Below are 24,320 nucleotides of genomic sequence, written 5' to 3'. Positions count from 1 at the left end.
TGACGCAAAGGGGAATCCACCATCACAGTTAAGAGTGACAACAGAGTGGGCATTGAAGGGAGACTGCATGTCCATGAGGAGATGGGGCTGGGGTCCCTCCTGTGCTCTGGACACCTGTGTGTCCTGTTCTATATTAGTCGCTGTCATATAGTTCTTGTCCTGGAATCTTCCAGAGAACTTATGGAATTGCTGCTGCTACCCCACCCCCTTTGCTATTGGGATAAAATAGATGAGAATATGCAACCAAGGGAGCGTGCCAGCATCCAGGCACAGGTGTTCAATGACAGGACGTGGCTCATGGCTGTGGCAACAGATGACTGCTGGCCATGCTTCCCCCGGGGCACCCGTGAGTTTGAGGTGAGAGGTGGTGAGGACCCTGCCTGGGGAGTTCTCTCCAAGTCATCCAGCTGGCAGCCTTGGTGTCAGGTTCCCTGGCCAGGGTTCTGCTGCAATGCCTTGCACTCGGTGACCTTGCATGGGGTACTTGCCCGGGCCTCAGCTTCCTCATCTATAAAGTGGACATGATTAGGTGGGCATTTGACACAGCTTTATGGCAAGCTTCTGCTTGGGACTTCCACATCTGCAGTGGAGAGACTGGTTCAGCTTCTGGCTGCTCTGTACTTCCTGCCAATGCACCCGGGAGGTAGTGCTCACAGCTCACCATTTTCTGCCACCTGTGTGGGAAACCAGGTTGAGTTCCTGTTCCTGTCTCCTCGCTTTGGCCTGGCCAAGAGCCACGATGTAAGATCGGTCTCTCCTCTCCTTCTCTCCCTTTCAAATAAATAAAAAATAAACAATGGAGAAAATGATGCCACCATCCTATAACTTGTAAAATGTAAATAACACTTCACTTCAAACTGCCAGCATTATGGCATAGCTGGGAAAGCTGCCACCTGTGGTGGTGGCATCCCATATAGGCACTGGTTCAAGCCCTGGCTGTTCCACTTTGGATCCAGTTCCTTGTTAATGCACCTGGACAATCAGCAGATGGCCCGAGTACTAGGACGCTTGTACCCATGTGGGAAATCCAAAAGAAGCGCCTGCCTTCACCCACACCTGAAGTGAACAAACAGAAGATTTTCATTTATTCTCTGTCTCTCTAAGGAGGAGAAACAGAGAAGATCATCTTCCGTCCAGTGATTCACTCCCAAGTAGCTGCAATGGCTGGAGTTGAGCCTATCAGGAGCCAGGAGCCTCTTCTGGGTCTCCCATGCAGGTTCAGGGTTCCAAGGCTTTGGGCCATCCTCAACTGCTTTCCTAGGCCACAAGCAGGGAGCTGGATGGGAAATGGGGCTGCCTGGATTGGAACCAGCACCCATATGGGATCCCGGCACAAGCAAGGCGAGAACTTTAGCTGCTAATCTTCTGTACTGGGCCCTTTTTAAAATTTTTTTAAAGATTTATTTATTTTTTTTTTTAAAGATTTATTTTTATTATTTTCTCATTGGAAAGGCAGATATACAGAGAGGAGAGACAGAGAGGAAGATCTTCCATCCGATGATTCACTCCCCAAGTGAGCGCAACGGGCCGATACTATGCCAATCCGAAGCCAGGAGCCTCTTCCGGGTCTCCCACGCAGGTGCAGGGTCCCAAAGCCTTGGGCCGTCCTCGACTGCTTTCCCGGGCCACAGGCAGGGAGCTGGAAGGGAAGCGGGGCTGCCGGGATTAGAACCGGCGCCCATATGGGATCCCGGGTGTGCTAGGCGAGGACCTTAACCACTTGCGCCACCGCGCCGGGCCCTAAAGATTTATTTTTATTGGAAAGGTTGATTTACAGAGGGAAGGAACGACAGAGAGAAAGATCTTCCATCCACTGGTTCACTCCCCAAATGGCAGCAAAGGCTAGAGCTGAGCAGATCCAAAGCCAGGAGCCAGAAGCTTCTTCCAGGTCTCCCAAGCATGTAGCGTCCTCTACTGCTTTTCTAGGCCATAAGCAGGGAGCTGATTTGGAAATGAAATAGCTGGGACAGGAATCAGTGCCCATAGGGGATCCAAATGCTTGCAAGGGGAGTATTTGCCAATTGAGCTATCACACCAGGCCCAACATAATAAGTCTTTATGTTATAAGCTCAGTGGCCATCTGAAGGGCAGGACACAGAAATTGAAAGACTGAGTTTCCTTCCATTCTCAATGAATACCACATAACTCACAGTGGATGCCAACCTGAGCACCAGGCAGACTCTCAGCCCTCGAAGTCACAAGGGAGACCACCTCTTCTGCTGGCAGCATTCCCTCACACAGTGTCCTTCCTTCCATAACCCTGAGGGACACAGGAGCTGATTCTGTAACTGAGCCACATCCAGTGGGTAGTTCACGTAGTGCCCCACAGATGCTGGGACTCCTCAGGTGTTGCGTGTCCTCTGGCACCTGCTGGCATTTTTGGCTCTGTTTGGGTGGGGACAGGTTCATGGCAATAACCCAAATGAGCCTTCTTGGTGAATGTGTGCCAGCTTAGGTTCAAGACCTGTCAAAGCTGGAAACACAGTCACAGATCATAAGAATTGGTTAACCAGGCCAGATTCTGCATGTGACCAGAAGTGTTTCCACTGACAGGCCCAAGTTCCAAAGCTGTTTGCTGAGCTGCCAGCCTCCCTGCTGGTCCTGTTTCCAGCAGCGCCCCCTGGTGGTGCCATTTAGAGCTTCCACGAGAACCAGTGACAGCCATCAGGGAGAAGTCAGCTCAGCTAAGGGAGGAAGCTGGGAACTGGCATTTCTATCAGTCAGCAGACATGGTGCCAGCTGCCCTCCTCCCAAATCCTCACGCTGCCATGAGCATATGTCACTGTCCATCCGACTCCTCCAACCCTTTGGCTGAGGACACCCATGGTCAGTGGGGAGCATTCTTTTTGAGTGGCCACACCAGGAGCTAAGCCTGAGATGTCCATTACCTACTGCTTCCCAGCATGCCACACTGCTGCTTCCTGTTGAATGACGGGTGGGGAGAGCACCCTAGACCTGTCCTGGGGAAACAACTGCAGTCGGGACACACATACACTGCCTTGTCTGCATGAGCTTTCCAGGCCTCTACGAAAGGGAGGATGAGGACTGAGAAAAGTGCTGAGAGATGCAGAGGACACAGCACTGGTGATAGACTGTGGCCGTGTGGCCCAGAAATTACCCAGATGTTCAACTGGAGGGGGACCCGTCCTGTGTTTGGTTCTTGGGGACAGCAGCATGCAGGTAGCAGGGACAGGGAATGTATGCAGATGGTTGGTGCTGCCCAACTGTCAGGAGGCAGCTTCTGCACCAAGTGCCCTGATACTCAGGCTAGTCCCTGGGGGCCAGCAGGCTTCCTGGCTGCAGCTTCCCACTGGGAATACCAAGAGTCCGGACAGGACCCCCAAACTGGCCTGCTCCCTTCGTGCCCATTCAAGCCACCTCTGGGCCCTTGCAGGTGCGGGTCGAGGTGTTCCGAGCAGAGGAATTGATGGCTTGTGCGGGGTTGGCCTCTCCCAGAATTGTCCCCCTGTATGGAGCTGTGAGAGAAGGCCCCTGGGTCAATATCTTCATGGAACTTCTGGAAGGTAAGAGGCCCATTCTTCATTCTTCAGAATTTAAAACCATGTTTCCTCCCAAGTTGACCTTGGCTTTCAGTTAGTCCACAGCTAACCTCCCTACCCTTGACACCTGTGGGAGGGGCCATTTCCCCTACTGCCCTCGGCTGTTGTATGTGGTTTGCTGGGAGGCCTGGGGACGCCCTGTGTCCAGCCTGACCACTGGTCCCCCAGGTGGCTCACTGGGCCAGCTCATCAAGCAGAAGGGCTGTCTGCCGGAGGACCGGGCGCTTTACTACCTGGGCCAGGCCCTGGAGGGGCTGGAATACCTGCATACACGAAGGATTCTACATGGAGATGTGAAAGGTGAGGCCCTGCTCCCGATGGGCTGCTCCCACACTAGCCTGCCTGGTTGTTTCCTTGGGGAGGGCCCGAGTCAGCCTGACAGGCTGGGCCTGGGGAGAAGGGAATGGCATTTTTTGGTCCTCAACCTGACGCTGCAGTTTCCAGTGGATGGTGTTAGCTCCTACCTACTGGTGACTGCTAGGAAAGAGGGGGCAGCAGAGGAGAGTGGCACAGTCCCCAAGATGCCACCTGCCCCTGGCCTGCACTGGTGCCTTTCTCCCTTCTGTAACAAATCAGAAACCCTGCGGGCCATGCTGAGAGGATCCAGGGTGGGCCAGGGCCCAGCGTGACTCACCTGTCACTCTTCCTCCCCGACCTGGCCGGCAGCGGACAATGTGCTCCTGTCCAGCGATGGGAACCGCGCAGCCCTCTGCGACTTTGGCCATGCTGTGTGTCTTCACCCCGATGGTCTGGGGAAGTCTCTGCTCACAGGTAAGACCCGCAGGCGACGACTCCCCACCTGGTGAGAGCCAATGTTGGCTGCGTACCCAATGGGCTCTGCAGGAGGGGGGATCCATGGTGTTCTTGCTGTCTCCCAGACTCCTAAGCCCACCACCACCCTGGGTGGTTCCTGTCTTAATGGTGCATGCAGCAATGGGCGCGCATGCTCATGCTGATGATCCCATGACCAAGGCTTCTTGTTTTCTGATTATTAAAATAGTTTGTGCCCACCATAAGGTGGTTTAGCAAGAACAGTTAAATGACATAAAACAAAAGGAAAAACCCTTACCATTCCTCTGCCCAGTTTTTCCCTGTGCCCAGTTAAATTCATTATAACACAGTTTTGCCCAACTTGTTTATGTTTGTGTATATGTAGCATAATACAGAAAGGTAATTTTTTTAACATTTCTTTTTAAACAAATTTAGTTAGTTGAGAGAAAAAAGAGATCTTCCATCTACTGATTCACTCCCCAAATGGCCACAACAGCCATGGCTCAGCCAGGTGAAAGTTGGGATCCTGGAGCTTCACCACATGGGTACAAGAGCCCAGGCACTTAGGCCATCTTCTGCTGCCTGCCCAAGCAAGTTACCAGGGAGCTTGTCCAAAACTTCTCCACAAACACAGCTGCCAGTCAGCAGGGAGCAGCCATGTGACATGCTGGAAAGCAGCAGGCCTCAGAGGCAGACATCTCAGGCTTAGCTCCCAGCCTGGTCGTTCAGAGATAGCAGCTACCTGCAGTACCGGCATCCCTTATGGACACCAGTTCAAGTCCTGACTGCTCTGCTTCTGACCAAGCACTTGAGCCATATCCTGCTGTTTCACTAGGCGCTTGAGCAAGGAGCTGGACTGAAAGTGTAGCAGCCGGGACATGAACCAGTGCCATATTGGATGCTGGCCTCTCTGGTGGTGGCTTATCCCATTACACCATGACAATGGCCCCTAAAATGATTGCACTGTAACCAAATGGGGGGGGCGGATCTTATATAAGTTTAGATGTTTAGTTTGGTTTTGCATCTCTATCCACAATTCCAAAATACTCCAAAATTTGAAACTCTGAGCCACTAGCCTGATACTACAAATGTAAACAGGCATGCATAATCAAACTTCACCTTAAAGCAACTTTGGTGGATTTTGTTGTTGTTGTTGTTGTTATTGTTGTTGATAGCAAAAAGTAATCTTTCCTAAGATCTAAGTAGAGCAAGGCAAAAAATGTTAAATACAAATCACCAGGAAAAAATAATTCCCATCTGCTATTGATCCTTCCGGTCTTTTTTGTGTAAACATTTTCTATAGCTTTTTTTATTCACTAGTATTTTAGAACAATCACAACAGTATTTTAGAATAATCACAACGCTTAACAACTTCATGTTAACTGTCCAGCCCCTTTCCTTCATTTTAAAGAAGAATTTTTCAATTTTGGCCATAATGGCTGAGATTGAATCAGGCTGCAACTAGTAGTCAGGAACTCCACCCACGTCTCCCACGTGGGTGCAGGAGTCCCAGTACTTGAACCATCCTCTGCTGCTTTCCCAAGTGCTGGGAGCTGGATCAGAAGTGAAGTAGCTGAGAGTTGAGCCATTGCTCAAATGGGATGTAGGTGTGAACAATAGATCGGGCCTGGCCCAGCCCAGGCCCAGTCCCAGCTCCACTCATCCTTGGCGGATATGACCCAGGAACTTCATCTTTCTAAAAGTACTTTAACCAAACAAATTCCAGGATCCTCAGGGATGAACAGGAATGGCTTTTGCCTGCTCATAGCCATCCAAGTTCACAGGCAATGTTTGCATCTTGCCCTGGTCTTCTCAGGGGACTACATCCCCGGCACGGAGACACACATGGCCCCAGAGGTGGTGATGGGCCGGCGCTGCGATGACAAGGTGGACGTGTGGAGTAGCTGCTGCATGATGCTGCACATGCTCAACGGGTGCCACCCGTGGACCCAGTACTTCCACGGGCCGCTCTGCCTCAAGGTCAGTGATACCTGGGGCTGGTCATTGGATCCAGGCTACAGACTCAAGAGCCCCATGTTGGCCCCATTTCCATGTCAGATGTGAGCAGAGGGAGGCCTTGTCATCATGGGATGTTGAGGAAATATCTAGGCTCCCAGGCAGGCCAAGCTGGCATCCTACCCTCATGGTCCTCTGCCACCCACCATCTGACAGGCTGGGCCTGGAGACTTTGGGCATCCTCCTGCCTGGACTGCCTGGGTTTCTTCTCCCTCTCTGAAGGAAATGCCCCATCCTAGGCTCTACCCCAAATCTCTCTATTTCTATTTCTCATGACAGACCTAAACACAATGTGGGGAATTCAAGGGTAGAGAGCAAGATCAGAGGCCTTGTGCTGGGAAGTCGGGGGCAGGGGGACCGCAGGCCTCACATGTCATCGTTTGGTTCACAGATTGCCAGTGAGCCTCCACCAGTGAGGGAGATCCCACCCTCTTGTGCCCCCCTCACAGCCCAGGCCATCCAAGAGGGGCTGCAGAAAGAGCCCATCCACCGAGCATCGGCTGCAAAGCTTGGGGGACAGGTCAGCCGGGCACTGCAGCAAGGTAAGAACTGGGTGTGGGCTGAACCCTCCCAGCGGGGACAGTAGAACCATCACCAAGGAGGGCCAGGGCAGGTATCAGTCAAGAACAAGGTCCTTGGCCTCTCAGCACACAGTCACTCTGGGGACATGAGTGTAGGTGCTGGGCTCAGGCTCAGGAGATAGGGAGAGGGGTTGCAGCATGTCAGGGCACTTAGTGGCGGGGATTCACACTCTTGAGGGAGCAGAGCAAGCAAAAGAAAGCTTAGGTACCACATGACAGCTGTTGGTCTGGGAGAGACAGTGGGTGGTGCCCAGTGTCGCATGGGCCAGAGGAAGCCCACATGCCAAAGGACAGGCTTTGCAGCATTGTTTGTGAGAATTGAGGGTCCACCAGTGAGAGCATGGAGGGGCAGAAGATGGGGTTGGAACCCCACAGGGCAGTTCAGGCAGATCTGAAAGCCATGCTGCTGTGGGCAAGAGGAGCCCTCAGCGTGAGACCAGGAACACGGTGTCCTGTCTGTATGTTGAAAATGGGTAACTGACAGCAACAACTTGCAGAAGCAAGATTCAAAGTCACATGAGTGTCACCAGGGGTGGCAGGAGGGAGGCAGGCGGGGAAAGCAGGCAAAGACAATCATCATGGGAGTGAAGGTATGAACCAAACTGGAGACACCAGGCCTGGCCCTCCTACAAAGGTGGTCACTCAGGTGCACGGTCCCCAGAGCAATGTCAGAGAAGGAGTGCCCTCAGGCCACACTCTCCCTGCAGAAGCAGCTGGAGACACCTGCTCAGCTATTTTATCTAGGGGCTGCACTTGTAATTCTTAACTTTGAGAGGCAGAGAGACAGACTATCCATCCCCATAGCCCACTTACTGGAGAGGCTCCCTCTGTCTCCTGCCTGCTGCCCTGGGCTGACCAAAGCTGGAGCTGGGAGCCGGGAATGCAGTCCAGGTCTCGCATAGTGGCAAAGCCAGCATCCACTGTTCCCAGATGTGCATTGGCAGAAAGCTGGAATCAGGAGCCAGAGTGGGGAATGTGCTGGAAACCAGGCACTCCCTTGTAGATGGGCAGCTTAACTGCCAGGCAAGATGCCTGCTCTCCCAGGCTTGTTTTAAAGTCTCTTGATCATTAGCAAAAGGTTTAACTAGTGCTGACTGTGTAGTTATGAAATTTCTGATATCTGGAGGAAAACGAAACAAAAGACAGAAAGGGAGTCCTCTTCCTGCCCTAACTAAACAGGCTGCCTGTCTGCTTGTCTGCCAAAGTGGGGCTTCAGTAGGGTGCCCCCGGCCCTCACCCACCCAGAGGTCATGCTGACCTGGTCCAGCAGCCCTGTGTGGGCACAGCCCCATCTCAGCCCCTTGTGTTCTTTTGCAGTGGGTGGTCTGCGGAGCCCCTGGAGAGGCGACTATAGAGAACCAAGGCCGCCCCCGCCAAACCTAGCCAGCTGTCAGCAAGCCCTGCACGCCCAGCTGGGGGAGCCCGTGTCAGGGGACACCACAGCTGGGGCCCCCAACCTTCAGACTCCACTACCACCAGAGCCACCGGAGCCCCCAGAGCCAAACAAGTCTCCTACCCTGAACTTGAGCAAGGAGGAGTCTGGCACCTGGGAACCCTTGCCTCTGTCCTCCTTGGACCCAAGCCCCGGCAGAAACCCCAGCTCACCCGAGCGGAAGGCCACCTTCCCTGAGCAGGAGCTGCAGCAGCTGGAAATAGGTACGGGAACTTCTGCCATAGCACAGGTACACACAACACACACACACTGCATCAGAGCAGACACTGTCACAATCACACACACACACACACACACACACACACTGCATCAGAGCAGACACTGTCACAATCACACACACACACTCACACACACACCCCATCAGACCAGACACTGTCACAATCACACACACACACACACACCGCATCAGAGCAGACACTGTCACATTCACATACACACATACACCGCTGTCAGACTAAGCACTGTGACACACACGCACTGCTGTCACTATAGCGCTGTAATATATACAGTACACACCACTGTCACACCACAGCGCTGTCACACACACACATGCACACAGCTGTCAAATGCAACATGCACATGTGTGTACACACAGTACTGTCTCATATACATGTGTACCACCGGCTCACACATGCACACAGCACTGTCACATGCATATATACACACCATGACCCCCAGACCTCCAGCTTTCTGAGCCCTGGTCCTTGCCTGCCCCACAGGCCTCGGCCTCTCTAGACACAGCAGGCAGCTTTCCTCAGAGCCCCTCCCCTGCAGTGTGGGCAGAAAGAAGCCTGACAGTGTGGCCTCCAGCCTTACACCTCTCCCACCTCTCCCCAGAGTTGTTCCTGAACAGCATGTCCCAGCCGTTCTCCCTGGAGGAGCAGGAGCAGATTCTCTCATGCCTCAGTGTTGACAGCCTCTCCCTGTCAGATGACAGCGAGAAGGTGAGTTACCTGTCAGGCCCCTCCCTGTCCTGGCACGGAGTAGGTGACGCTGGCTGGGGGACAGGCTGTGTGCAAGTGGTGGGAAAAGGGCGGAGTCCTCACCAGGCCTGGGGGAACATGGCTTCCCAGAATGACCACGTGTCTTGAGCATGCTGGAATTAGGACAGGGGACTAGTATGAGGGCCAGCAGGAGTCAGGGTCTGTTCTCCCACGCAGTACTCCTACCCTCACAGCTGCACACATGCATAGCTCCTCACCTGGGGAGGGCCCTGGACTGAGTCTGCACCCACTCTGGTTTCAGAACCCATCGAAGGCCTCTCAGAGTTCACGAGACACCCTGAGCTCTGGTGTACACTCATGGGGCAGCCAAGCCGAGGCGCGGAGCTCCAGCTGGAACATGGTGCTGGCCCGGGGTCGGCCCACTGACACCCCAAGCTACTTCAACGGTACAGGCTCTGGCTGGGCTGCACGGCCTAGGGAATACAGGGAGGGCTCCTGGAGCGGTGGGAAGGGAAGAGGACAGCACCCGATATCCAGAGCGTCACATCTGGCCAGTGAGTCAGGTGCAGAGGAAAAAACTTGACGGGGCAGAGGTCTCCGCTGGTGGGATGAGGGAGGACCTTGGACCCCCAACCACTGCCCTCCTGCTCGGCAAGAGGAACAGGCTTTCCCAGCCTGAAGGTATTGACTGCCTGAGAGGCCCTACCATCAAGACCACAGCCTTGTTGTGCTGCAATGCTCCTCTGGGGTTGGAGGTTGGAAGATGAGAAAGACAGCATGCAAGTTCATAGTTCTCAAGACTGGCTGCATAGTTATAATTATGCTGCAAGGGCTTCAACACATAGTTTCCTATCTGTCCCCATGGTGATGTGTGACATCAGGACCCCATTGTCTGGTTGGACACAGTTTCAACCCAGGGGACAGCCTGGATTTTCCACTGTCCACTTTAGGAATCTTTGTGTTGCATTCCTTACTGCTTCAAATCCAAGTTGGTAAACTCCTCAGCTCTTAGCAACATGCAGGGCCAACACACTCAGGTGTGCACAGCCAGGAAGAGCTAGCAGGTGCCTAAGATGAGGCCACCTCAGCCCAGAATTCATCTCCACCACTTTCTCACACCTGTATCTGTCTCTCTCTGTGTGTCACACACACACACACTCACACATTCCCCAGCCCCTGCCAGAGCCCTGCTTCCTGGGAAGCAAACAGCCATCCCTGACCATCACCTCGCCTACTACCTTCCAGGTGTAAAAGTCCAAATACAGTCTCTTAATGGTGAACACCTGCACATTCGAGAGTTCCACCGGGTCAAGGTGGGGGACATCGCCACAGGCATCAGCAGCCAGGTAAGGGAGCAGGCACACACTTCATGGGCAGAGTCCCAAGAGCCAGGACCCTGGGCCTGCCCTCCAGGAAGAATGCAATTAGCAGTGGTGCCTGAGGGGTTCTCAGGACCTGCCTTTGGGCCAGGCAGGATTCCCCACGTCCTCCAGAATGGAAGACAGCAGTGTCCTTGGGGCTGCCTGTTGAGCTGGGAGGAGACATCTCCAAGGGTGGGAACTGTCTGAGCTGCTCTACCGGGAGGCTTTGTGGTCCTGGGCCACTGACTCAGTCCACCGGCTTCCTCCACCCCCAGATCCCTGCTGCAGCCTTCAGCCTGGTGACCAAGGACGGGCAACCCGTCGGCTACGACATGGAGGTGCCAGACTCGGGCATCGACCTGCAGTGCACGCTGGCCCCTGATGGTAGCTTCGCCTGGAGCTGGAGGGTCAAGCATGGGCAGCTGGAGAACAGGCCCTAACCTTGCCTTTACCTCGGGCTCCATTTTGCCCCAGCGGCCTTCCTTCTCAGTGCTGTGCAGAGACAGAGGCTCAGAGGCCTCCAGGGATCTGCCAACCCCTGGCTCAGTGGTGTGACAGGCCAGCAGCAGCCAGGGGCGGTGCAAGGGGGAGGTTCACCAATGCCTCCCAGGACTGTCCACCTGAGTCCTGCCCAAGAGATCACTCTGCACCCAGGAGGAGAACAGAGGACTTCGTGTGGGATCTTCTCTGCCTTGCTCCTGCCGAAGGAGTCAGGGCTGTTGTGGTCAGTGACCACTATAGTAGTCATGGGGTAGCACACCTGCCTGGAGCAGGAGGGGTGAGCAAGCCCCAAGCTCCCTGGCCTCCAGAAGTGAGAGAATAGCAACATCTAAGGCCCACACTGGAGTGTGCGGAATCAGAGCAGTGGCTGTGCTTCCCTTGGTTCATGAGAGACCTCTCACCCCCTACCTGACCACTTGCCCTTCCCCTCCCCCTGGTCTTTTGAGTCGAGGAGGAAAGCACCCAGTATGCCACCAGTCAGGGCACTGCAGCGCTCGGCCTGAGTGGGACTCTGGTCCAAGCAAGGGCCACAGAGGGTGACGGAGTGAAGTGCTTCTCGGCCCCAAGCGCATGCCCCTTCACTGGGCTGTGCTCCTGCCTGGAGCAGCTGGCCTAACCCTCACCCCCAGGCGGCTAACACTCACCTGTGGAAGAGAAAGGGGACAGAGGCCAAGCTGTCAGGGACAGCCTGCAGGTGGGGTACACCAGATGCGAAAGAGAGCAGCAGACACCAATGCTAACACCCCCTAGGCCATGTACTCAGCCTCTAGCTCACCAGCTCCCTGGACACACTCGCGCTGGCCCTGGCCAGCGTGCCACCAGCTCCACTTTGCACTCTAATGACCCCAAAGCACTTTCTTGGCCACCCTCCACAAGGCAAGCCAGGGGCCCTGTGTGGACACAGGCAGGCAAGGGGATGGGTCAGAGGGCCTCAGGCTTGCCTGGTGCATGGGACTCCCATGAGCACCCTTCTCCATCACCCAGCCACACCTGTCTAGGGGCGCCACTCAGGACTCATGTAGCATTAAATCAACTGTGAATTGCTGGGGGCAGGCACCTGCGGCATGCCTTGGCAACCTCTGTCCAGCCAGCTCCGAGGCAGAGGCCGAGCCCCAGCCCCCAGCTCAGGAGGAGCTGCAGCCCCTTGGTACTGTGGAGTCTGCGGTGGAGAAAATCTTTGTGAGCAATAAAGTGTGAGGTGATGATGTGTTTCTAGCCGTGAGTGTTTCCTCTCCTGCCTTGCCTCCCTCCTGACCCGGACAGCCGCCTTTCCCTGGGGGTCTTTTAAATTATGTTCAGTCCTTGAGCAGGGGCCACTTTTCCTGCCATACCTGCAGGGTGCACCCATTCCTACCTGGGAACCATCATTCAGACCAGTTGGGGGAAATGCCCACCCAGTGGCAGCCAGGCCCTGGTCCCTGGCCGGCCAGCACACTGTGTTGTCTGCATATTGGACCACTCTGGCCCACCAGATAGCAAACAAGAACGGGTGCCTAACCAGCATAGGGCACAGTGGTTAGCTCACTGCCAAGAAACTCCAGCTCTCGTTGGAGTCCCTGATTCAAGACCAACCCAGCTCCTCTACCTCCTGTCCAGCTTCCTGCTGGTGTGCACCTCAGGAAGAGCAGGAATGGCTCAGGTCCTTGAGTCCCTGCCACCCATGGGAGAGCTCAGGGTTCGAGTTCCCGGCTCCTAACTTCAGCCTGTCCAGCCCTGGCTGTTGTGGGCACTAGGGAAGTGAACCACACAACGAAGCTTTCCTCCCCTACCCATCTCTCTTTTTGAAATTTCTGAAAAGGGTATGCTAGGCATGGACCAGGCCAGATAAAAGGCTGAGCAGTACATACCCCACACCTCCCCAGAGCCCCCACCCCTGCCTCCTGTCCCTGAGGCCTGACACCCAGGAACTCAGCCCTGCCTGGAGCCAGTGCTTTGATCATGGGGCGGTCATTTGTGAGGATGGATTTCTAAATACTTGGGGTACCTCCTCTAACCTGGCTCGGCACCCCCTACAGCTGTGACAGGCGCACACTTGCAGCTGCAGTGCCTAGACCCAGCCTGACAGAGACCAGGCTCACCTGCCTGACGCTGCTCGCCAAGATCTGCGGTGGGCAACCTACATCAAGGGGCTTTCTCGGCCACCACCAACCCAGAGCGGCTCAGCGCACAGAAACCTAAACTGCCTCCTGCCCACAACGGGGACCACAGATGGGCGGAGACATCATTGGCGCCCGCCGCCCTCCCACCAAGAGGGGTCGCAGCAGTGAGGACGTCACAGTGGCGGGGACATCACAGGCGCCGGCATCCCAACATCTCCAGCTCCCACCCCTAAGCCAAACAGCGTACAGGAGGCAGAGGGGCAGCAGCCACCAGCCGGCTCCCCGCCTCCTTGACAAATCCTCGGTCAGCATGGGGGTGACAGGTGGGAGCGGGCGGGCGCCGGGGGTCGGCGCCTGCAAGGGATGAGCGGGAGGTGGCGGGGAGGGGCGGCGGGCAGGCTGGACTCTGCCCAGGCGCCAGAAAGGAAGACACACCCGGGCAGGCTCCCCGCGCATCCCGCTAGGGATTCCCCGTCTTCAGAAAGAGCAGAGAGCTGCTATGATCAAACCACGGCCAATCCTGGCGCGCAGCGGGTTAGGGTTAGTTCCTCCACCCTGCTGCGGAGAGACGCCGGCTCCCTCCGCCCAAGTGCGCTTGGGCACCTGATCCTTCGTCCTCCTCCCTGGGCACCAGGTTGCGATGCCCAGTCCCCATGGAACTGGACTTTCTTCCCCTCCAGGGGGACGTGGGCCAGCGCCGCCATCGCGCCGAGAATCGGTCACCAGAGAGCAGCTTTCCGCTTGGCAAGGAATTGATGCAGGACCCTTACATCGGCCAGCAGCCCTGGTTGGACCCCCTCAACGCTTGCTCCAGTGCAGCTGCGAGGGGTAGGGTGATGGACAGCTAGGATTGTCCCAGAGAGCGTGCCCCAGTACAGTTGAGTTGAGGTTTGGGGTATTAAGTTGCCTTTTGCCAAAAAGGGCTTTTTAGACAAGAACAGTAAATGCAAAGGCACCAAGACACAACCAGGCTTGCCAGGAGCTTGGGGGGTCAGGCAGCAGAATGCCCAGAGAGGTGAACCAGCAGCAAATTTACCAGCTTCATTGGATACGGGGAAGGGGGCGGGGTTAAGGCAAGGCTCACCCTGGGGTCTGTGAGAGGCTCCAGAGGCAGGGAGAATGAGGTTGCTGTGGTCCCTGCTGCAGACCTAAAGGGATTACCTCATTGGAGGTGTTGCTGTAGAGTCCCCATATCTGGTTGTGTGCACTGACACCAAGGTGCTGTAAGAAAAGGGGGCATTTATTGCAGAGCAAGGAGCCAGGCAGCAACTGCTAAATCCCCCCAGGTCCCTGAAGAGTGAGAGCTGAGGGTTCCCATAGAGTACAGTTGGGGCTACAGTTGCTTCATCAGCCAGTCCTAGACCCTGGCTGGTTAGTGGTGCCCATGGCCTACTCTGGCCAGTGGCTGCCATGCCCTCTAGGGAATTTCTGATGGCCTGCTGGGCCACAGATGGTCTAGGCATTCTAACAGGGATTTGCTTCTGCCCCGGACTTGGGATACCCCTTCACAACTGGGGACGAAGCTGGCTTCTAGGGTGTTATCTATGGGAGAGGCAAAGGACCTGTTGAGTTTGGTGTTGGAACCTGCAGAGACAGCTGGGTCAAACCCCCTCAATTCAGGGAGAGAGGCTAGGCAAGGACACATAGGGCTGAAGGAGACAGGCAAGAAGCCCAGGGCCTGCCTTTCCGCACAGGCTCCAGCCTGAGGTTAAAGACAGCGTGGTAATCGGCACCACAGAGTTGGAGCCAAACACGCCTGTGTTCAGGCATGTGCTGCTGTAACAGCTGGACCTCTGTGTGAGAGAAGACTCCCCCCCAGCATCTCACAGCCACGAGGCACTTGGCACCCTGGGCAGGGCCTGGGTTCGGCCCCAGATTCTCAGCTTCCAGCATGGACAGGTCGAGATTGGCTCTGGTGTAGGGAGACAAGGAAAGAGGCCAAAGAGATGGAACAGGGATGCATCCAAGGGTGTCAGGTGACAGGGCTCTCACTTGGCTACCGGGGTCAAGGATGAATCCAGGGAGAAGGAGAGGAATATGCCAAGGGGCGAGAGGTTGGAAATAAAGATGTATGGGGATGGGGGAGGGCAGGGCAGGAAGAGGGACGTGGTACAAAAATCCCAGTGTGTGAACATGGGAAAGAAGTGGAAGTCCTTTGGTGGCAGGGACACCTGCTGAGCATGCACCTGAGGGTCAAAGGTTTAAAGTGAGCAGCACAGGCCCAGGGTCTCTTCCTGAGGGCCAGCAGGACCTCGTGCTCACTGGGGGTGGCAGGACCTGCGCCCACATGGAAGGGAGCATCATAGCATCCTGGAGAGAGGACACAGCCTGCCTCTCACAAGGGCTGCATGGAGTTTTGAGCAAGTGACTTGGAAGTCATCTTAGGGAAAGGTGTTTGCATCTGGAGTATAGGCGAGAATGGAACAGTTGAGCAGCTCTCCCGGGCATAGCCACAGGCCTGAGTAGGACTTGCAGGGTGGGGACTGTGCTCAGCCCTGCATCTTCCCCCCCACACACAAAGTTCTTGTAGCTTTCACACAGGAGCCTATGCAGATGGCTCAAGTGTGCTGAGGCACTTCAGTGTAGAAAAGAGCCGGCCCATCCCCATTTTCGCCCTCAGCATAGCTGTGGTCTTGTCATCCAGTGCTGTTCCCTGACTGGTGTCTTCTTCCTCCCTACAGGCTTGCAGGCTTGGGCTGGCTCTCATCCCAAGAGCACCAGTTCCCTGCATCATAGGCACCGCAGGCCCCAAGACGCCATTGGTTTCAGTTTTGCCAACTCCCTTTGTAGAATCAATATGCTTAGACTTAGCTTTTAAATATTTCCAGATTGGCATTGTAGCATAACAAATTAAGCCACTGCTTGGCTTGCTGGTATCCCACACTGGAGTGCCCAGATTTGAGTCGCACCTCCACTTCCCATCTAGTTTCCTGGCAGGCATGAACAAGCAGGAGAACTCTCCTAAGTGCCAGAAGAGGGTGTCTCCTGATATCTGACCGGGGTAATACCCCTCTGTTCACTGCAAGTGCCTAACTCAGTGCTGTGTGCCCAAACACCATCTTGCCTGGCATCCCTGAGTTGGCCCATCTAGGTCCATTCTCCTCTGAATTGACTCCTCTCCTCCTCAGCTAGAATGGCTTCTGGCCCCTTCTCTGCTTCCCCCATCTTCTAGAACCAGGGAAGTGTGGTCAACTTGTCAGGGTCCAAGGGCAGTGCAAGAATTGGACTGGAAGAAGGGTGGCCAGCGGCAAGCTGCTAGCTGGAAGCTCTATCTGCCAGGGTGCTCCCAAAGGCCCCTCCCACTCAGCTGAGCCAAGGTCCCCCAGCCCCAGGCTAAAGCCTGGCTGTGCCCAGGACCAGCCAGGCATGCATTGGCTCCAGGAAGAGGCCACAGCACATGATTATCCTTAGCAGTAGAATTCTGGGAGCTGCTTCTCTCGTCGGGATCCAGGGCAGACAGATGGAGTAGAAGAGGGGCTGCCAGTGGGATGAGGGCAAGAGGAGGACTCTAGCTCTGGAAGCCCTTGGAGGCAGCCCCCTGCAGCTCCTGCCCTCACCTCCTTCTCCCTACCAGGTCCCAATGGGTTTCCATGCTGCGGCCAGAAGTCAGTGGAGACTGTGGAGATACCGTAAGAACAAAGCCTCCAACCTGAACCCCAACACTCTGGACCCACTGAGCTAGATCTCCCTCCATCCTGCCCATTTCCAAATTTTCCCCATTGCCAATCTCTGGCTAGGGAAGGGGTGCTGCTACCCGCTTCTGTCTCTGCCTTCAGTCCTTGAAGTCAGAGAGGCCCACAGGGAGCATGGATGGGAGGGACCCGTTGACCCTCCTGTGCACTGACAGAGCAGTACCAGTGGGAAGGGGCAGGTGCAGCAGAAAGGAGACTCCATGGCAACCAATGGCTCACCCACAGGCACCTCTGGCGTGTCAGATCCAGCGGGGCCTGGGCAGCTGGGTGAGAGGGCATTGTCCAGGGACCTGGCCCTCGGTGAGGAGCCCATTTCTGGGCCCCAACTCTCCAGGCAAGCTGTTCTTGGTGAAAAGCAGAGTCCTGATCCTGGCTCCAACTTTGGGGAGTTGCCAGGAGCTTCCTGTCCCTCCCCCCCCCCAGCCTAATCCCTCTTCAAGGCACATGGCAGGAATGGGGGCTAGGGCAGTGAAAGAGCAGGGGTGCCTATTGAGCTCCTTCTCAAGGCAGGAGGGGTGAGGAGGGGGTGCCTCAATCCCCTCCCCCTGAAGCCACCTACCTGCCTCCTCTTGTCTTAGGAATGACTTTAGCCACCACCTGGTCAACCCGCAGGAGCTACAAGACAAAGAGGTAGAGGTGAGAGTGGGCAGAGTCACCTGCTCTGTGCAGGGGGTTAAGGGGAAGGTGCAGGTGTGGAAGGCAAGAGGCAGGGTTCTCTGGGATGAATTTCCCTAAATCCTGGCCAGCCCCTACTTCTGACCTTGCTGGGACTTAGGGCCTAGCCAGGAAGGGGCCAGCTCCACCCACCCAGATGTAGTCCCTGCCCTGCTTGGCCTTCCTGAACCAGGCACAGGTGCCCAGAGGGCAGGGCTGGAGGGGAAGGGTTGGTGACACAGAGGCCCTCCATGGCAAGGCCTCCAGTTCTCATTCCCTCACCTGTCTCTTGTACCCTTGCAGCTGGAGGCAGAGTTGATGGAACAGAATGCCCCCTATGAAGAGGACTTAGATCTGGACACGGTCCCAGACCTGGATGTGGTCTCAGAGAAAGACTTAGACATGCTGCAGCAGGAGCTGCTCCCGGCAGCCAAGCCCGACCCCGAGCCGGACCTGGAGCCCGCATGGCAGGCCATCACCCCGGAGCTGAGCAGTGAGGACACTCTGCCACAGGGCTACAAGATTGAATCCTTCCCCTCCCGCATAGAGGACTTGCCCTCGCTGCAGAGCTCGGCACAGCAGAGCTACCAGACCTTGGCATCCAGTCAGCACCGTTCCATCCGCGTGCAGACCTCCAAGCACCTCTTCTGGGCTGACAAACTCATTCAGGCCTCGGAGCACAGCCTGCAGCAGGCAATCCTCAGGCAGCAGGTCCAGCGTGGCCCAGGCCAGGGCGCCGAGGCCAGGGACACTGTTCCCAGCTCCCAGAGCGCCGATGTCTTGCCAGAGCAACCAGCCACAGAACTCCAACAGACCCCAAGCCCCAGCGTGTCCGCCAGTTCCCCACCATTGCAGGGCCTCGGTCTGGCAGAGCTGGTCAGCTTAGCTTCTTCCTTGGCCATGGCCTCCTCCAGTAAGATGGACATACCCAGTTTGGAGCAGATTGTCAAAGCTTCCCCCAAGAAGGCCGAGGAGCCTCCTCCAGAGCCGGCCCAGGCCACAGCAGAAGACAAGCCAGAGCCAGAATCATGCACAGAGACATTGCTAGAGAAAACACCTACAGGAGAGGGGCAGCAGAACGCTCAGAAGCAAGAGAACAAGACGTCCCCTGGCCATTACCTTGACTTCAGCAAGCCGGGAGTCAAGCGAGCCAACATTGAAGGGGAAGTGGTGCTTCTCCAGCCACCAGCCAGGTCCTCCCAGCTGCAGGGAGCCAGGGAAGAGTGAGTGAGGCCCCCATGCCAGGCAGCCTCCCCCTCCACCCACTCCTATTGCAGGGCAGGGTTGAGAGTGCAGGTAGAGTACAGGCAGCAGAATGAGGGGCTTGGCAGGGTGCATGTAAACTTTAGCGATAGCTGAAGCTCAGTGACCTCATAAAGGCTGCTGGGAGCCAGGTTCCAGTAGACCAGGGTGCAGCAGCAAGACCAGGGCTAGACAAAACCCTGGAACCATGGAGGGCTGGAACCATGAGCATTACAGGGCTGGGACCTGGGTTCAGCAAGAGCCATGCCAGCATCAGAGGCTCAGGCCCCGGGTGTCAGTCCTACTGAGAGCCTGGTGTCCACCAGTACTTCTGTCCAGAGGAGAAGGAGGCATGGGGCTCTCCAGAGCCATGCCCCTCACTTCTGGGGGCTGAGTGGACACAATAAGAGAGCGCCAGCCACCAGCATGGACAGCACCTCACTCCCACCACCTTCCTCTCCCCTTAGCCAGTGCCCAGGAGGAGGGCCTCTGTGACCGTGTGTCTCTTGTGTTGCAGCTCGGTGCCGGGAACCAAGAAAGGGAATCCATTATTGCTGAAAATCCATTTTAAGCTGTCGTCCCCCTCCACCCCAGAGAAATGACTAGACAAAACCAGTAAAGCCTCCAGCGCTGGCCTCGCAGACTTTTTGTGCTTATGCTCACCTGGCTGTCACCTCCCAGCCTGTTTTTGTAGGAATGTCACACACAACCACACCTCCAACCCTGTTTTTGGAGCTGCCCCAACCCCACCTGCCTGCCAAAGGCTCAGCCAGCAGCTGCTCCTGGCTACTGAGCCCCAGGGACAGCTGACCTGACCACAAGGCCAACCGGAAAGACTCCTAAGGAGCTGTGGGAGGCCTCAGTGTCTCCAACTGTGAAATGGGCTTTCAGGGCCATGTGGGGCTCACCCAATGGGGTGATCCCCCAGGCTCTGGCCTTGGGTGAGTGGAAAGCAGGTCTCAAGAGAGTTCCTGTCCCTCCACAGGGCAGGCCCAGCACAGGGGAAGGGCTCCTGCTGTCCGAGGATTTGAAGGGAGAAGAACTGAGGCTGAAGGACTGGTCCCTTAGGTGGCCCAGCCTTGGAGTTGAGTGAGCCCATGGTGACCTGCATGTCCCCACGTCATACCGAAAGGTGCATACAAACCCAGTGGACATGAATACCACATAGACACTCACCTCTCTCTCTCTCTCTCTCTCTCTCTCTCTCTCTCTTTCTCTCTCTCTCTCCCTCTCTCAAACATACACACCCCCAAGCCCTCAGGCCTCTGACCCAGTCACATGTATATGACACATCAGTATGCACATGGCTCCCAGCCTTGAGGGCCCAGGGCACAGCAGGGTGGAGAGAGGCACGAGTGAGGGAAGGGGTTGGGCATGTAGGTTCAGCTGGGCACTGATTGGCCTCATGACAGAGCCTTGCATACCCTCAGGAGCCACCCAGCCTTGGAGGCCATGCAAGGAAGGGCCTCATGTATGAACAGCTGGGCTGTTCTCGAAGGAGAAAGGGGCAGGAAGGCCAGGGGACACAGCAGTGTCAGGCAGTATCCCCTTTCTAGGACTTGGCTTCAGCTTTGTCTACTTTTTGAGAAGTTTTAAGTTTGCAACAAAGTTGAACAAAAAGTACAAGAGCTGCCATTTGCCACAGAATCCTACCAGACACAGCTGCTCCCCCACCCACAGGAAGGCATGTTTGCTACAATGGAGGGAGCTGCAATGCCCGCTCCTTCTCACAAGTTCCACAGCATCCCTCTCCTGGTGAGAGACCATCAGTGCCACCCGTGCTCACAGGGTGGTGCCCCATGCAGAAGCTCCATGCCTTCAGAGTCCCCCATGCGGCCCTGGATCTTCTTCCCTCCCTGCCCCAGAAAGCCACTGCTCTTCTAGGTCATGCTTCCTCCAGAATCAGCGGAACCCCACAGAGTGGTGACCTTTTCAGGGACCTCATCACCTTGTCACATGTGCGTCCAATCCCTCCCACCCTGGGGGGGGTGTGGAGCTTCATGGCTTGCACAGCTCATTTCCTTCTAGTGTTGAGCCATCTACCCTCTTCCAGAGGGCCTCGACTTGTCGACTGCCCCGGGAAGGACCTCTTGGTGGCTTTCCAAGCTTGGGAAGGCAAAATAAAACCACTGTAAACACGATGATTGCTAAATATGTGTGTATATATATCTCACCAACCGGGGGCCCATCCACCGCAGGGAAGGACAGCACGTCTCACCGTGCTAGGAGACATTCGGGGCCATGGTTGAGATGCTCTGCATCTGGTTCCAGCTCCCCACTAATGCATACACTGGGAGGTGGACCGGTGAACTCTCCTGGGCCCCTGCCTCCAGTGGAGACCTGGATGGAGTTCTAGGCTCCCGGCTTTGGCCTGGCCCACCAAGTCTGTTTCAGGCATTTGGGGGAGTGAAGCAGTGGCTGGAAGATCAATCTCTCTCCACCCCACACCCCCTTTCAAATAAATAATACTGTTTTAGAAACCCCACCACCCAGGCAGCCTCAGGGCTGCGGATCTGAGGCCCTGGACCAGCTGAAGAGGCTGTGACTCTGCCTTTCAGGCAGCAGAGGGCAGCAGACCAAGAGACCTCCAGCAACAAAGAGAAGGTACAGGGAACCAGCGCAGAGCAAGAAGCCCTGCCCCTCCCCTGGGTCGCAGGTGGATGGAGTCATCACTGCCCAAACCCCACCCCCCAGAAACCCCCATAGAGATAAGAGCTGGTGGGAGTATGGTGGGAAGGGCAGGGGGAAGCCATGCAGCTGCCAGCCTGAACCCGGGAGCCCTAGTGTCTGAGCCCACTAACATGTCTTCTCCTTGCCCTGAAGGTCTCCACGGAAGCCTCAGAGGCTGCTGCCACGAGAGCCAGCAGAACAACAGGCCATTGGCACACACCAAGGACTGAGCCACATGGAGTCTGTGGTGACCATGGCCATGGCGACTAAGCCGAACATGCAGAGGGCCAGAGAAGCCAAGGACCCTGCAGCAGTCATCCAGCTGGGCCAAGAGGCTGACTTTCCCAGGCAAGGGCAGGGGAGCTGCTGGCCAGCCCTGGGGGTGCTGGGTAGGGGGAGGCCTGCCTGGCCCTGGCCTCTCTCTGCAGCAGGTGCCACCCCTTTCCATCCTATCCCCCAGGGGCATCTTGACAAATGAGAACCTACAGGCCCTGACATGCCAGCAGCTAGCTGGTGAGCCACGGGCAGGAGAAAAGCTAGGAAATGCTCAGGGCACCATCTTCAGGGATGCGAGCCTTGAGGCCGTGATCACCCTAACTTGCCTTCAGTGACAGTCTAGCCTGATCACCTCTACCACCTGAGGACTCTCAGATGTGTGCAGAGGTATGCGTGTGTGCGTGTGTGCACAAGCCTTCCTCTAAAGGAAGACGCGAAAGAGAGCTTACACGAATGAAAGCATTTGAAGGACTGGAAGGATGGACAAGACAGAAAAGAAAAGGGGGGTGGGCAAAGGATGGGGCTGACTTAGGTCTGAGCCACGGGCATAGGAGCCGGAGGGCTATAGAAGAAGTCAGGCCCCAGTGCTGGCAGGTGCCCCTCTGACTCTCAACAACACCCAGTGTCTGCTCTGACTCCAGCACTCCCTGTAGGGCTGCAAACCAGACCAGCGAGTGTGACCTTGGGCTTGACTTGTGAATGTTTCTCAGATGAACTGCGCTGCAAGTCACAACATCCAGGGCACTGCAGTCCCCCCACACACCCCCGTGCACCACAGCAGGCAGCCCCAAGCCCTGGTGGGCAGCTCACCCCTTGGCTTGCCCCCAACGCGCCCTCAGCTTTCCAGGACGTCTTCAGCCTATTTAGCTCCGGCCTGACCCACACAGTGGACATGCGCAGCATGAAGCTAGCCCTGCACAGCGCGGGCATCCAGCTGAGTCCAAGGGGATGTGCGAGACTCTTTTTGAGTTTCCTCCTCCAGGAAGTCTGCCCTATCAACACACCTCCTTACCTCACAGCTCCTGCGGCTGTGGTCCCCCTCAGCCTGCCTTGGGGCTCCCTGGGAGAAAAGCACTCCTTACCCCCACCCACACTGGGGTCCACCCGCAACTTTTTCCAGCACCTGCTATTGCTGACAAACCCCTCTCTTCCACCCAGCGGATGGGGTCATCAGCTTCAAAGACTTTCTGGGTGTCCTCACCGATGACCACCGCTTGGCTCAGTGTATGGGTGAGGAGCAAGGCTGGGAACACACACCCCAGGGGGGTCTGGCCTAGAGGAAGCCTGCCCCATGCTGTGTGCCCAGACCTGGTGAGAAGCAGCCAAGTGCAGGACCCCGAGGGCCTGCAAACCTTGTTCTTAGAGATGCTATTCAAGTCGCTCTCCCAGAGCCTGGTGGCCTCCAAGTCCCGCCAGGAGATGATAAGATGAGCTTCAGAGCGCAGGGCTCCGCCTCAGGCACACCCCGCCCCCAAGCCGGGCTGGTTTCCTTTCCTTGACCCAGGCCAAACTTGAGTGGCTTCCTGCCCCACTGCTGCCGTTTCCTCCATCGTAAGATGGAGAGAGTTGCAGTGTGGAATCTAATGCGGGAACACCGCCCTTCTTCTCCAAGCTGCTTCTGAAAGAAGCCACTGGCCCTGCGAGGCACCCTGGGCTGCAAGGAAGGGTCACGCAGTCAGGACCACTGCTCGCGCGCACGCGCAGGTCTCAACTTCTTCTGCCAAACCACACGCCTCATCGGCCTCTCTAGCACAGAGCTGGCGCGCTCGCTGCACTGACTGCAGCAGGCGGATGCGCCCGACCCGGGCGGGGAGGAGCCCGCAGGAGGAAGCCCCCTCAACTACACAGAACCCCCCAGTCCCGCCTCCGGCTCAGGAAGACCCGCAGCCAGGACTGAATCCTCCTCAGCCTCTCCCCACGTGCCTGCCTCAGGTACGCGCAGCCCCTATTCTCAGATACCTAAACTGGCAGGGCGCCCGCAGCCGGAATGCAGGACCCAGACAAACCTCTTGCCGCCACTTCTGACTTGCCAAGCGCCACCAACTCAGCCTCCCTGGGCTCTCAGGTCTAATCTAGGGCCACTCTGTCAAGGTGAAAGCCAGGAAACGGGGCTCCGGGGACGGCCGGGGCACATGGATATGATGTGGCCAGAGAATGTAGCAGGTGCGTCAGGCGCAGCTGGAGGCGAAGGTGTGAACACAGATCCCTCACAGGCGTGACTCAGGTAGGGCAGACCCAGTAGCATGTGGAATGGGGAAACGGGGCAGGGGCAGTAACCACAGGGTCTGGCCCACAGCTGCACATTTGTGGCAAGCATCCTGTCTTCGAAGGACCCCGGGGCCAGCCACTGGTACACTGGTCCTCCTGGAAGCAGCCTCGCTCCCCGCTGAGGCTGATGCAAAAGCAGCCCTGGGCCCTTTCACCCACCTGGCTGCAGCGACCACCGACCACCGATGAGGATCTGGCACAGACAAAGCGTTTGCTGAGCAGAACCAGCTGC

General features: G+C 56.4%; 3 protein-coding genes across 3 annotated transcripts in view; all 3 read left to right on the top strand.

The window, feature by feature from the left end:
• MAP3K14 (mitogen-activated protein kinase kinase kinase 14) overlaps nt 1-12,394 on the top strand; it is a 44,998-nt gene extending 32,604 nt beyond the window's left edge. Inside the window, exons 7-16 of the mRNA XM_040989320.1 lie at nt 3,395-3,524; nt 3,729-3,860; nt 4,227-4,331; nt 6,148-6,311; nt 6,739-6,889; nt 8,246-8,584; nt 9,219-9,325; nt 9,627-9,771; nt 10,571-10,671; nt 10,962-12,394. Coding sequence (XP_040845254.1) covers nt 3,395-3,524; nt 3,729-3,860; nt 4,227-4,331; nt 6,148-6,311; nt 6,739-6,889; nt 8,246-8,584; nt 9,219-9,325; nt 9,627-9,771; nt 10,571-10,671; nt 10,962-11,126 — 1,539 coding nt within the window. The 3' untranslated portion in view covers nt 11,127-12,394. The remainder of the gene's footprint in view (nt 1-3,394; nt 3,525-3,728; nt 3,861-4,226; nt 4,332-6,147; nt 6,312-6,738; nt 6,890-8,245; nt 8,585-9,218; nt 9,326-9,626; nt 9,772-10,570; nt 10,672-10,961) is intronic.
• A 1,202-nt stretch (nt 12,395-13,596) lies between these two features.
• Nucleotides 13,597-19,476, top strand: SPATA32 (spermatogenesis associated 32). The gene is made up of 4 exons (XM_040989211.1): nt 13,597-13,609; nt 16,861-16,915; nt 17,875-18,855; nt 19,392-19,476. Exons 1-4 carry the CDS (start codon nt 13,597-13,599, stop codon nt 19,474-19,476), a joined length of 1,134 nt encoding a protein of 377 aa, XP_040845145.1.
• Nucleotides 19,477-21,428: 1,952 nt separating this feature from the next.
• LOC121162292 (spermatogenesis-associated protein 21-like) lies at nt 21,429-24,277 on the top strand (the record flags this gene model as incomplete). The annotated part of the gene is given in 9 exon segments (XM_040989210.1): nt 21,429-21,478; nt 21,698-21,892; nt 22,005-22,057; nt 22,660-22,788; nt 22,979-23,050; nt 23,127-23,245; nt 23,446-23,608; nt 23,750-23,809; nt 24,258-24,277. Coding segments are annotated over 9 exon segments (861 nt in total), but the record flags the coding sequence as incomplete, so codon positions are not given.
• Between the last annotated feature and the right edge of the window lie 43 nt (nt 24,278-24,320).

The sequence above is a fragment of the Ochotona curzoniae genome, unplaced genomic scaffold (assembly GCF_017591425.1).
Source record: "Ochotona curzoniae isolate NIBS_2020 unplaced genomic scaffold, NIBS_Ocur_1.0 contig_520, whole genome shotgun sequence".
Taxonomy (NCBI): Eukaryota; Metazoa; Chordata; class Mammalia; order Lagomorpha; family Ochotonidae; genus Ochotona; species Ochotona curzoniae.
This window is presented reverse-complemented; position numbering and strand designations above follow the sequence as displayed.